The sequence below is a fragment of the Micromys minutus genome (assembly GCF_963924665.1).
Source record: "Micromys minutus genome assembly, chromosome: X".
In the NCBI taxonomy this organism is placed as follows: Eukaryota; Metazoa; Chordata; class Mammalia; order Rodentia; family Muridae; genus Micromys; species Micromys minutus.
In genome coordinates this window covers 74,973,338-74,986,950 of record NC_137970.1, presented here as the reverse complement: position 1 = coordinate 74,986,950, position 13,613 = coordinate 74,973,338, and the positions used below count along the sequence as shown (strand labels likewise).

General features: G+C 41.8%; 1 protein-coding gene and 1 pseudogene across 2 annotated transcripts; both read left to right on the top strand.

Moving 5' to 3' along the window:
- Nucleotides 1-6,308: 6,308 nt before the first annotated feature.
- Nucleotides 6,309-6,900, top strand: LOC308415027 (large ribosomal subunit protein uL6-like; the record flags this gene model as incomplete). Its single annotated transcript, XM_080910150.1, has 1 exon — nt 6,309-6,900. Exon 1 carries the CDS (start codon nt 6,328-6,330, stop codon nt 6,898-6,900), a length of 573 nt encoding a protein of 190 aa, XP_080766276.1. The 5' UTR covers nt 6,309-6,327.
- A 351-nt stretch (nt 6,901-7,251) lies between these two features.
- Nucleotides 7,252-8,133, top strand: LOC308414554 (small ribosomal subunit protein uS2-like; annotated as a pseudogene). Its single transcript has one exon. The product of its transcript is annotated as a small ribosomal subunit protein uS2-like (transcript).
- The last annotated feature ends 5,480 nt before the right edge of the window (nt 8,134-13,613 follow it).

Genomic DNA, 13,613 nt, shown 5'->3' with positions numbered 1-13,613 from the left:
GTTACAATTTACAGAAAATATTAATATTTGGGAACATATCCCTGTAGGTAGAGCTATGGAGTCGTGTTAGCACAGTTGGGGAATAGGTCTCTCCAATGTCAGGTACCAGGGCTGTTGAGATGGTTCATTTTTATTCCTGACCTTTCCTGTAGGAATCCTAATTCCTAGGACTTCTTACTAAATTAGGAAAGTGGCAAGAAAATCTAGGCACATTCCCAAATGGATTCTGTTTACATATGGCACAGATAATATTTAGTTCAGTTTTATCAATAGTTTTTCTTGTGTATTGACAAATTTTCTGATTATAGGCTACAACAATGTTATATGTATGAATGTAGTACAGAATAACCAAGTAAAAATTAACATATATGTCACCCCAAATGGGTCACAGCATTGACCTGTTGTGTTTTGGTTTTGAGGCAAGGTTTCTCTATGAAGTCCTTGCTGTCATTTCCCTCTAAGCGAAGTCCTTTGTACATGGAGCAACTTGATTCTTGAGCTGGAAGCTGTTGGGCTTTCCCTTGCTACCCTGGCTGAGCTAAGAGACAATCAGTTGGTCAAACAGCCACCTTGTTTATTCTTATGCCAGCTGGCAGCAGTTTTAGAGTCAAAAGGGTAACTTGATGAGAAGATATGATTCAACCCGTTAACTCTGGCTCTCGAGGCACAGCCTCAGACAAAAGACTTGCTGAGCACTAAATGACTCTAAACCATTTCTACTCAGGCCAGAGTTAGAAATCCCTTAATGGCTGTGTAGAGACAGGGACAACTTGTGTTAAAAGGACAATGCTGGTGGGGTGGTGATGAAACACATCTTTGATCCCACACTTAGAAAGAGGCAAGTGGATCAGAGTTTGAAGTCAGCTTGTTCTACAGAATGAGTTCCAGGACAACCGAGGGATTACACAGCTCAGATGGGAGAAATCATCCCAATGGAAGGGCATCCTGACACTAGTGCCCAGAAATTGCACAGCTCGGAGGTGGTAAAATGTCTTAGATGTGAGAGCCCATGAGCCACACATCTCCAAGGAAGCCTCCCTAGAGGCTTTGCAAATCCAGCTGAGCTGAAGACCCCAGGACCATCAGCCCAGCTTCTTCAGTGTTACAGCCCGCACCCCAGCTGAGCTGAGGACCACCAGGAACATCAGCCCAGCTTCTTCAGTGTTACAGCTCGCACCCCAGCTGAGCTGAGGACCACCAGGAACATCGGCCCAGCTTCTTCAGTGTTACAGCTCGCACCCCAGCTGAGCCGAGGACCACCAGGAACATCGGCCCAGCTTCTTCAGTGTTACAGCTCGCACCCCAGCTGAGCTGAGGACCACCAGGAACATCGGCCCAGCTTCTTCAGTGTTACAGCTTCTGGAGTGGTGGTATCCTCCAGATGAGCAGAGACTGGCAGCTTCAACTCAGCAGCTCCCAGGGGAAGGGGTCCCCTACTGAGCTGAGAAACTCAGCAACCTCAGCCTAGCGCATTCCCTTCAGTGCTGCGGCTTCTGCAGGGGGTTATCCCCAGCTGAGCAAGCTCGGCATCCTCCGCTCAGCTTCTTCAGAGTTACAGCTTGCAGGGGTTGGGCAGTATGCCCCGGCTGGTTCCTTCTCTTCGCTTATCTTCATTTCTTCTCTTCACTGCTTCTTCTGATGGAATCATCCCGAAGTGGCTGCCGCTGCTCACGTAAGGAAGCCAACAGCGAGAAACCCACCAGCCACAGTCATTATATAGAGATTTGAGGGGGCAGGTCTTTCGAGGGCAGAGATTTCCAGGTTGAGGATTGGTAGGATTTCAAGTCCTGAGTTTGTGGAAGTTCGGGGATTGGTGGGCTTTCCTGCTCAGGGATTGGTGGTCTTTCCTGCTCAGGGATTGGTGGGTTTTCCTGCTCAGGGATTGGTGGGTTTTCCTGCTCAGGGATTGGTGGGTTTTCCTGCTCAGGGATTGGTGAGTTTTCCTGCTCAGGGATTGGTGGGTTTTCCTGCTCAGGGATTGGTGGGTTTTCCTGCTTAGGGATTGGTGGGTTTTCCTGCTCAGGGATTGGTGGGCTTTCCTGCTCAGGGATTGGTGGGTTTTCCTGCTCAGGGATTGGTGGGTTTTCCTGCTCAGGGATTGGTGGCTTTTGTTCAGACTTTTCATGTAAAAGTAGCATAACCTGGGTCAGGTTCTACTGAGAGCTGGAGATAAACGCTGTGAATGTTACAGGGGCTGGAAACAATTATGAGAGAGTTGGGGTGGTCTTGGGGAGGGGCCTGGTTGCTGGAGCTCCTCAGGTGCACCTGGCCACTTTCCTGCCTTGAAGGTTTACAAAGATTACAAAGAATATAAAGTTTACAAAGGGAGTTCATGGCTGCGAATGCTTTCTCCTCAATTTGAGTGGTGCGAATAGCCAAAAATATCCCTCATGAGATACCTTGGCCTTGAAGCATGAACCCACTCATTTGGCTCTTGGATCTTCAAATATCTTACTCCCAAGGGAGGTCAGTTTCCAGTGCTAGGCGGCCTCACCTTCAAATGAGCCCAAACACTTGCAGTCAGGACTTTTTCCTTTCCACCAGCTTACAACAGCTCCTTTCCTAAACTAGTCATGATAACCATTATGTGTAGGGAGCTGTGCTGTGCTGTGCTCCAAAGATGATGCCGACCTCTGCCCTCCACCTTCCCAATGGCGAGTGCTCCCTGTGATAAACAACTCCTTATTTGGACACACTTGCCTGGCTCCTTAACTTCCGCATGGTTACAACCTATCTGCATTGCCCACGTGGCAGCTTATGGTTTGACAGTCTAGAGTATTTAGCCTGCTCCCTTCCCTCCCCCGGGGGCAGAGACAGAGGCAGAAGCAGAAGCTTGTTCAAGGATCCTGAATAAACTGCTTGAAGAAGATCTTCCCTGGGTTGTGTGGTCGAGGTGGGGCGCGACAATTATGAAACCAGTTTCTAGGAGAATCAGGATGCACGCAGACTGTTCCCCAAACCTGAACTGCCTCCATACAACCATTTTTTCATTTCCCTTGTCTTTCACAGAAAGCAAACAACTTTAGCCTTCAAGCACCCCGAGAAAACATTAGAGATACCAGTCTGAGATGCAGGCAATTGGCAGACTTCGGCTCAGCCAGTTGGAAAAAAAGCACATTTGTGTTGTTAGCAATTTTGCTTTCAATAAATGTGACTTTTGGGAAATATTATTTACTGATACAAAAGAATGTCTCTTAAGACTCTTTGAACTAAACTAGCCCCTTTGAGGGGGAAACTACTGTACATGAGAGATGGCTCAGTAGTTAAGAGCACTGAGTGCTCTTCCAGAGGTCCTGAGTTCAAGTTCCAGCAACCACAAGGTGGCTTACAACCATCTGTAATGGGATCTTACCCTCTTCTGCTCTGTCTGTAGACAGTTATTTTTAAGTATTTGTGGAAGAAAGCAAACAGTCTGTCCTCAGTCACAAGCTGATAGACCAAAGGATTACAAAAAAGGAATCTAGCACTTATTTCATGGATAAAGGCCTAGAATAATAATATGGTCTCAGAGAAGGCAGAATCCTACTTGATTCAATCTTGATTTATCATCAAAAATGTATAAATAGAGATAGGTATATGTCTTAGTTAGGGTTTTACTACCGCGAGGCGACACCATGACCAATGCAAGTCTTATAAAGGACAACATTTAATTGGGGCTGGCTTACAAGTTTAGAGGTTCAGTCCATTATCATCAAGTCGGGAATGGCAGCATCCAGGCAGACATGGTGCAGGAGGAGCTGAGAGTTCTACATCTTCATCTGAAGGATGCTAGTGGAAGACTCCCTTCCAGGCAGCCAGGACAAGGATATTAAAGCCCACAACCATGGTGCCATGCCATGCCAATTTCAACAGGTTCATACCTTCTAAAAGTACCACTCCTTGGGCCAAGCATATACAAACCATCACAGTATACAATATAAAACCTCAGTCATGCTAGGTTTGCTTACACATTTTGGATGGAAAAAGAGAAGTGACCAAAGTTCAGACTCCTTTTCCCTTAAAAACTTGGTGACAACTAGCTGTTAGGTATACTTACTTTGCTTTACTCCACAGAACATGGTCTTAGCATGCTGCCCGCACCCCCGTGTGTGCTTATGTGTGTATGTACTTGGATGTGTAAGTACATTTTAAAAACCACCAATCTTTTCTGGTTTAACTTAGCTATGTTCCTTCTTTTCAAGGTACCCATTCTTGTTTCTAACTGAAATTGTATAGTAATTGAAACTTTGACTAAAGACTGAAAGCATTATGTTGACTTTATTCCCTATAGAGAGAACTGAAGATTGTAAATTAAATTTTCTGTCAAGTGGGATTCTTGTAAATAGTACCCAGAACTGGACAGTAGTGGATCAATGGGATGGTCACAAGACCTTAGACTTCATTGTCTAGCTATCTGGTGTCTATTGTCTGTATGTGCCCATGGTAAAGTGACTTTAAAAATATTTTTAAGCTTGGGCCAGGAAGCATAATTTCAAGGCGAGTTCTTTGGAAAATATTTGTCAAAGTGAATAAATAACACCTAGTTCTGATTGTACAATCACCAAACAACTTAGGAAAGACCTATCATCAGTTGCGAAAGCAGTTTTTGTTTTGTTTTGTTTTGTTTTAAGTCAAATGACTGCAGTAAAAATTTACCTTTAGAGGAGGTTGGAAATGTTTAAAATTTCAAGAGTTTGTGAATGACGACTTCTGAAGAAACTGTGTTTGCAGAGACCGATTGCCCAGGATTTCAGTACTGTGCAGACACTGGAATGTTGCAGGTTCAGAGGTTAATCGCCTTATCTTGGACTAGTTCTCATCCCCAGGAACACACATTCCTTGTCTACCTCTGTGTTGGAATTAATATCCCGTAACTAATAGAAATTGTTTGGAGTCTATTTATTAAGTAGACTGCTAGCTCTCACCAACCGGAAAGCCAAGAATGTCATCAGATAGCATCCTGGTCCTATAGGAAGGCATCCCTCATCTTGCCCTAACTGCCTCCCAAATGTACCCACAAACATGTTTTTAAACTTGTCTTGATTTATGACTTTCTGTGTTCTGTAAAACTATAGCTTCATGAAACCCTTTCCACATTGGAACATGGAATTTGGGGTACCCTAAATCTGTATTCTTTAGTCATGGTCACTCAAAATGACTACAGAATCATTTACTCACTTTCAGATGAGAGTAGGTTTTTGTATCAACAGTTAAAAAGCATGTATCATAAAATATTCCTTGGGAACTCGTCCAAGAAATTGAGTAGAGTTCAGAAACACATTCATATCTAAGCCAATAATAAACTACAGTTAACATTATGTGTAATCTATGGTGAGGCTTAGATAAAGGTTCGTCAAGGTCTTTGTGACCTGTACCCTGTTTAAGGGGCTGTGGTTAATGGGGCATAATGTTTAAGAGAAGTGCAGCTCCAGATTCATCAGTGTCTGGGTTTGACTTATCACAACCCTTCTAGGGGGCTACTGATGTCCTCTTGTCATAGATGTGTAAGGCTTCATAGATGCTACCTTCTCCTAAGCTCAGAGCTGGGTGGGGAGTATGGGTATTACTTGGATCCTGCCAGGGTTTTCCAGATTCCCCGAGAGCTTGAGTAGCTGGAATGTCTGGTGCAGACACTTCCTGCTGTCAGGGTTGATTTCTCGTTTCCTGTGTTTATTGCCTTACATTTCCAGCAGGGATGCAGGCTTGTGGTCACATTCACTTGTACCAGAGGGGGTTTCTGTCAGGGATGGCCAGAGGCAGAAATTTTCTGGAATCAGTGTTTCTTCTGTACTTTATGAAAAATTAAATTTGTGGAGGATGTTAGGCTGCTTGCACTTAGAAAAGAAGGCTCACAGCTGAGGGAAAAGAAGGGAAATATTTAGACAGAAATGAGGGAAGATGGGTGTCTACATATGGCTTTAGGAACAGAGACCTGAGCAGTGTTCCAATTTAATGCCATGGAGAGTCTCCACCATGATCAGCCAAGCCTGGGCTTCTAACCAAGAGGCAGACCTTCTGTGAATGAAAAGATGAAACCAAGTTTGGGGTCTTAAAGGCACAGGGTTTGCTATGGACAGCACCACTTCAACCTTAAACAATGAAGACATATAACAGATGATGGAAGAGTAGCCCTCAGAATATATCATATATTTCTACAGGGGACTACTTTAGCTAAGAAGACCTTTGAACATTTGTAACATTTCTTATCCAGTTACAATCTCTTTAGTTGTATGTATCTTAATTAACTAGAAGGAGAGGGCACCTGTGTTTTCAGATATGTACCGTGATTTATTTTCTTAATGTTATTAAAAAACATCGAAGAGCTCTTTGCCGCCATCTACTGCGAGAATGAAGATCATTCTCAGCAATCAGACGGTCATTCCAGATAATGTCGAAATCACTCTGAATGGGCACACAGTCATTGTGAAGGGCCCCAGGGGAACTCTGCGGAGGAACTTCAATCACATCAATGTAGAGCTGAGTCTTCTTGGGAAGAAAAAGAAGAGGCTCCGTGTTGACAAATCGTGGGGTAACAGAAAGGAGCTGGTCACTGTCAGAACCATCTGCAGTCCTGTTCAGAACATGATCAAGGGTGTTACACTGGGCTTCCGTTACAAGATGAGGTCTGTGGATGCTCGCTTCCCCATCAACGTTGTTATTCAGGAGAATGGGTCTCTGGTTGAAATCCGAAATTTCTTGGGTGAAAAATACATCCGCAGGGTTCGGATGAGGACAGGTGTTGCTTGTTTGGTCTCTCAAGCCCAGAAGGATGAATTAATCCTTGAAGGAAATGGTATTGAACTTGTTTCAAATTCAGCTGCTCTGATTCAGCAAGCCACAACAGTTAAAAAGAAGGCTATCAGAAAGTTTTTGGATGACATCTATGTGTCTGAGAAGGGAACCGTACAGCAGGCTGTCTAATGAGACCTCAGTTTCCCGGCTCCAGAAACAAGACCCTGATCACAAGTACAATTTGGGGGACAATAAAAAATTTAGATATTAAACAAAATCAAAGGATATTTTTTGCCTATCAGTTTAGTAATCGTAAATTAAATAAATTAAATAATAATTTCTATTATTTTTGGAGTGAATAACATAAGCTACTGTTTATACAATAATGTAAAAAAAATAAATTATTTTCAAGGTTATATTAATATAAAATATGCTGATATTCCCGTATTAAGAAATACAGAATCTTTCCGCACTACCCGGGGACCAGTCCATACGGGTTGTTTTTGGTTTCCATTGTAACTTAAAAGGGAAACTTACACAATGTCCGGAGCCCTTGACGTCCTGCAGATGAAGGAGGAGGATGTCCTCAAATTCCTTGCTGCAGGAACACACTTAGGTGGCACCAATCTTGACTCTCGGAGCAGTACATCTACAGAAGGAAAAGCGACGGTACCTACATCATAAATCTGAAGAGGACGCGGGAGAAGCTGTTGTTCGCAGCTCGCGCTACTGTTGCCATTGAGAACCCTGCTGACGTCAGCATCATTTCTTCCAGGAACACTGTCCAGCGAGCTGTGCTGACGTTTGTTGCTGCCACAGGAGCCACTCCAATTGCTGGCCGCTTCACACCTGGGACCGTCCCTAACCACATCCAAGCAGCCTTCAGGGAGCCACGGCTTCTAGTGGTGACTGATCCCAGGGCTGACCACTAGCCCCTCACCGAGCCTCTTATGTCAACCTGCCCACCATTGCTCTGTGTAACATAGACTCTCCCCTGCGCTATGTGGACATTGCCATCCCGTGCAACAACAAGGGAGCTCACTCAGTGGGTCTGATGTGGTGGATGCTGGCCCGGGAGGTATTCCGTATGCGAGGTACTATTTCCCGTGAGCACCCATGGGAGGTTATGCCTGATCTTAACTTCTACAGAGACCCAGAGGAGATTGAGAAGGAGGAACAGGCTGCTGCTGAGAAGGCTGTGACCAAGGAGGAATCCCAGGGTGAATGGACCGCACCAGCTCCTGAGTTCACTGCTGCTCAGCCTGAGGTGGCTGATTGGTCTGAGGGTGTGAGGTGTCCTCTGTGCCCATCCAGCAGTTACCCACAGAGGACTGGCGTGCGCAGCCAGCCACTGAGGACTGGTCAGCAGCTCCTACAGCGCAGGCCACTGAGTGGGTTGGAGCCACCACTGAGTGGTCCTGAGCTGCTCAGCAGACACCTGAGAAAAGGGGGGGAAAGGTGGAAGGAAAATAAAGTTTCTAAAAGAGGGAAAAAAAAGAAATACAGAATAAAGAAATATAATGTTTGCTTATATATAAGTAGGATTTACATAAGCTATTCTTTGTAATGTAAGCTATGGTAAGAGAATTAAATGCTTACCATTATAGTACTATTCATACAGTAAAACACTTTGACCATATACAAGTTAAAATTTGTTACAGGTTTGATGCGTCCGTTACATGAAAATATATTTACATGTATACCAGGTCACAAAGATGAAGGTTACATATTTGTTAATGTAAGTCTCCAGCCATTTATTCAGAACTCAAATAATGAAAAAACAGGCAGGAAGTTATTTAATAAACAAGTCTAAAAATGAAAAATAAAGTGTTGAAATGATTGTTCTTCTCACGTAAAAATTTTCAAGCAAAGAAACATGCTGAAAGTTATTTAATAACACCTACTATATACTCTGATATCCTGCATGTGCCCCGTTAACTACTCAGGATTCTAGAAAACTCTGTAAGATGGGATTGAACGACAGCACCTCTTTACTGCCCTGTGTTCAAGCTGCAGTTCAGGATTCTTCCATGAGGTGGCACAAATGTATCTCAATCACCAGCATAAGGTCTAACTGCATCTCCATAACCAAGCTGCAAGGTCTAGGAGGAGAAAGACAAATCCGTTGTGCATGGACATCTGAAAAAGTTGACTGGAAAACACTAGTACTCTGGAGCATATGAATGACAAATGGCAGGTAGCAGTGGCAGGGAAGTAGCAGGGGTATCTGTGGATAGAAGCTCTGCAGAAGAACATCACCAAACTGAAACTAAATATGTACAGCATCTATAGAGTGGAATACAAGCAGAAGAAAGACAAATGGGAAGGCAGCTTTACATGATCATAAAACACTGTTCAGTTATTCATCTACAACATGGAAATCAGCCTCAATATCTCCTTTATAAAGGTGTTGTAAGTAGAAATCAGTTAATAGATAGAAAATTACTTGATACAGAAGAAACTGTGATGAACTTTTGAGTGGTTCATGCCTCGAGTCCCAGCTGCTAAGGACATTAAATTAGGAGAATCACAACTTTGAGGTCAGCCTGGGAGACAGGCAAAACCTTGGCTTGGATTTTTTTTTTTTTTTTAAGAAGCCAGATACGTAGGCTCATGCTTACAATTCTAACACTCAGGGGTCTAGAATCTGATGATTGTTGTGAACTGAAGTGCAGCCTGCACAGTGAATGAAAGCCCAGCCTGAGCTATGTTAGGAGACCTGTCTTATTGGTGGGTCAGGGTCTAGAGATATAGATCACTGGTACAGTACCTTCACAGATTGAGCAAGTCCTAGGTTTGATCTCCAGACCTGTAAAGAAAGGTCTGGGGATGTAGTTCAATGGTAGAGAGAAAGAAAGAGGAGTTAAGATTTTGGGAGGGAAGCACAGGAGGTAAGGAGTAGGAAGAAAGAAACAGAGAGGGAAGCTCAAATATAGTGTACAATTGGGAGGAATCTAATTTAAGATAGTGACTGTCAATTACATACATTTTCCCATTTCATCTATGAAACTATCCTGGCTTGGATAGTGAAAAGAGTAGGAATTAAAAAAGAAAGAAAGCCCTCTAGTTACCATTCCCATTTGAAAATGGCTCAGTGACAGGAGAGTACTTTAAGAGCAATGCAACTTCATAAAAAGACAGGGTGGTTTGAATCCTGCTTTACTAATGTAGCCATAGGCCAGGCCTTCCTGGGTGCGCAGCTTAGGCAAAGCAGTAACCTAGCCAAAGGTCAGAAGCATCTCTAGGATGAACTATGTTTTATCAGTCAGAGCATGTAAAGGCCACTCTTCTGGCATTTCCTGCTTCTCCCTACAGTCCTAAATAAAGCCCATTGAGTGCACAACAGGCTTCTCTGATAACTTACACAGTTAACCCAGCAATTAATTCACACACACACACACAAAGAGGAAAGACTGTGTGGAAACACCCAGAGCCCAGTGCCATAGCTTCAAGATGGGAGACGTGCTTACACAGAAGGATTCAGGATAGAAGCTGAGTCATTCCAAGAGTCATTAAAACAGTAATTAAGGAATGTCTGTGGGACTTTCCTTGTGCATCTAAAACTAACAGGAGAAAGGAAAATGCACACATGTCAACACAGTAATGCAAAACCAGATTTCATTCTACACAGGCTTTATATCTCAAACAAGCAAGAGGCTTGCATGGCAGCTGGGACACAGTTGACAGGTAACTTCTGTCAACCACTTTTCTGTATACCAAGATAGTCAAGGTTCTAGACCCATAGAGCAGGCTTAGTTGAATATGATAAAAATAAAAGACAGATTTAGGTCTAGAGAAATGGAAAATGTTTCAGAAATGGAAAATTGTTTCATGTTCAATACACCAAGAGGTTATTTAAGACTATTTGAATTTGAACATATCACAGTGGATGGGGGGGTGATTTTTCAATTGTAAAAATATCAACCAAAAGGCTACATTACACAAGGATACATGTAATTTATCAGTAAAGTAAAAAAATGAAATTTAAAGTTAAATAACAGCTGGTTTGGGGATTAGATTCTATACATTCTATTAGTGGTCGAAACAGTGTGGAAAATCTGAAAGATATAAAAAGACAGGCAAGGAAATAAGTGGATAGAACCAACTGTGATGCTGTTGTGTACTGGCATGTCTATTAGAATAAAAAGAATGATCCAGATTGGAGGCAAAGGGTAGTGACTTAATATGTACCTAACAAGCTCGGTGTTAACTTTTATCACTGAAAAATTAAATCAAATTAATAAATAAGGAAACACCATTGTCATATGACTAGACAGGTAAATATAAAAAATATCATGTATAAAGAGAACAGTTCAAAAATACCAAAATCTAACTAAAAGAATTTTCATGAATCCAGTTAAAGAAATTTCTGGTATGTGAATGCTACAGCAACAGACGTGCTGTACTTACACAGGCACAGGAGTTAGGAAGGTCAGAGAGACTAAGTAGTACAGAACAGGAAACTTCATTTACTGGGAATGGTGATGATAGTGTGGAGATCTATGTAGTGTTAGAGAACATTATTTTAACAGACCAATATGTATGATTTTACTATTTTTGAAATGGATTAATTTGGGTATCTGACATTTTGACAACTTTAATGAATCCTTGATATACCCCTACCTTCATGAAAACCATTACCAAAAAACCACTGTTTTCAAAATGGGAGGCTGGTGAGGTGGCTCACCCAGTAAAGGCACTTGCTGTCAAGCCTGAATGCCTGAGATCAATTCCAGGTCCCTGCCTCACACAAATAAACGTAATAAAAAATATTGAAAGATGGTACAATAGAATAATACATATTAAAAATTTCAAAGATGCAAACAATAACATAGCTCAATAACTGTCTGAGATATACAAGAGAATCATTGACTGCTGATCGAGTAGGTGTCCTGTACCCTATGAATAAGAGTCTGATACCCAGTTTCTAGAATGGGGAAGCTGAGCTGAGAATAAAACTATTTTCTGCGTCATGTTCCAATGTACTATTTACCTGGAAATGGAAACTGGGCCCAGGACAACCTGGATATAGGACAACACATTATCTGGGGTGCAAGAGGTTACTTACTATCTCTCTCAGGACACAATTCATGGCTAAGTTCTAAAGGAGAAACCAGTTGACTTGGTTCTGAAAACCTTGAGTCTAACTATGTTCAGCCACCACCATGGGGCGTCCATACCTTTAGCTGAGACCAAACATCTGCTTTTCTCACCACATTACATAGGTCCCCATCAAAATAGCACATTGGTTACTATAACGGCATCAGGTTTCTGACAACTGTGACTCACAGGATGTTCTAGAAACTGTAAATGTCTTCTTGTAGCCCTCCCTTTCTGTGTCCCTGCATTTCTCAAAACAAAGTAAAACAACTAAACTGAAACACTGGATCCATTCAGCCCACATGAAAACACATATTCATTAGAGATATTGGGATGGGAAGCTGATAATTAGCTAAAGAAGTCCAACAGGATAACCAAACATTTTCCTGTAAATGGAACCTTGCTCTTCTCGCTTGATCACCTTGGTCTTCATAAAATGTTCTGGTTGTCATGGTTTCCTTGATGCAGTTGTTACTGTGGTAACCGTGATGCACAGGCTTATTCTCATACACCTCTTCCCTTCTCCCTTTCACATCTCTTTTCATGCTGTCTGCCCCACCCCCAACCCCTGTTTGAAAGCAAAATAAAATGTTGGCAGCAACATGAGAAACATAATCAGAAGGTCTGTCTAGGAGAAGCAGGCGACTGAGAGAATACTCTGTTCCTTTAATGAGGAATTTTGTTTACTATAAAAGTGACCTGAGCAAGGACTGTCTGTTCACATTCACTCAGAAATATCTCCTGGAACTCTTGGAGATGAGGTAACCCTTGAGTGGGTGGAACTATACATATAAGACGTACAGTCCACACTACATAGTTTGAAATTTATACTCATTTCATATGCTGAAATTTAATTATCCAACTGAACCATATTGAATGGTCCCAGGAGATTTCTCTATTGCTCACATTCTTAAATGGCCATCCAATCAGTCTATCATAGGTATTTTCAGAATACTTCACATAATCTGGAATTGTAAAAAACCGAATGTTACATCCATAGGAAGGAATTGTGGGAGGCAGTAAATACCATCATGAAAGATTAGAGCAGCAATCAATGGTTCACATTATTTATAGTGTGTCGAGAAATAGACACTTTCAAATAAAATTTTTAACAACATACACTAGTATTAATACTTTGGATGCATCGTGTTAATAATATAGTCATAGGTTTCATGGCTTTGAAAGAACATTTTGAAAAATGATTGTAAATAAATTATTGTAATTTGTTTGTATTCGTACATATATGGAGAATTTTACTAAACTTCAGTTCATATTTTTAAAGTGGAAATAATTATTTGAAAATTTATTTTTATGTATATTTGTGTTTTGGTTACATGTATGCATGTGCACCACATGTATACCTGGTATTCTTGGAAGCTAGAAGAGCATGAGGGAGCCCCTGGAACTGAAGTAATGGACAGTTGTGAACTGCTGTGTGGGTGCTACGAACCAAGCCTGGTGCTCTACAAGAACAGTAAGTACTTTTAACCACTGAGCCATCCCTTCATCCTTAGGAACTAAATATTTATTGTTACAAGGTAGGTAAAATGCACTTTGAAGCAACTATATGATGAAAGGACTACCTAATGTAAAATTTTAAATTGTAAAAAAATTAAAATGTATTTACATATAAATGTGGTCACAATAAAAGAAAAAGCATGCTATAAAGAACACATATGGATTGGATGCACAAATTAACAAAAGGTAATGTTGTTCCTGTCAAACAGTTTAGAATTTAGTCCAGTGTTATTTGGCAGTTTCTGTCCCTATCCCTCAGGGTCCAGTATACTGAAAATAATTGG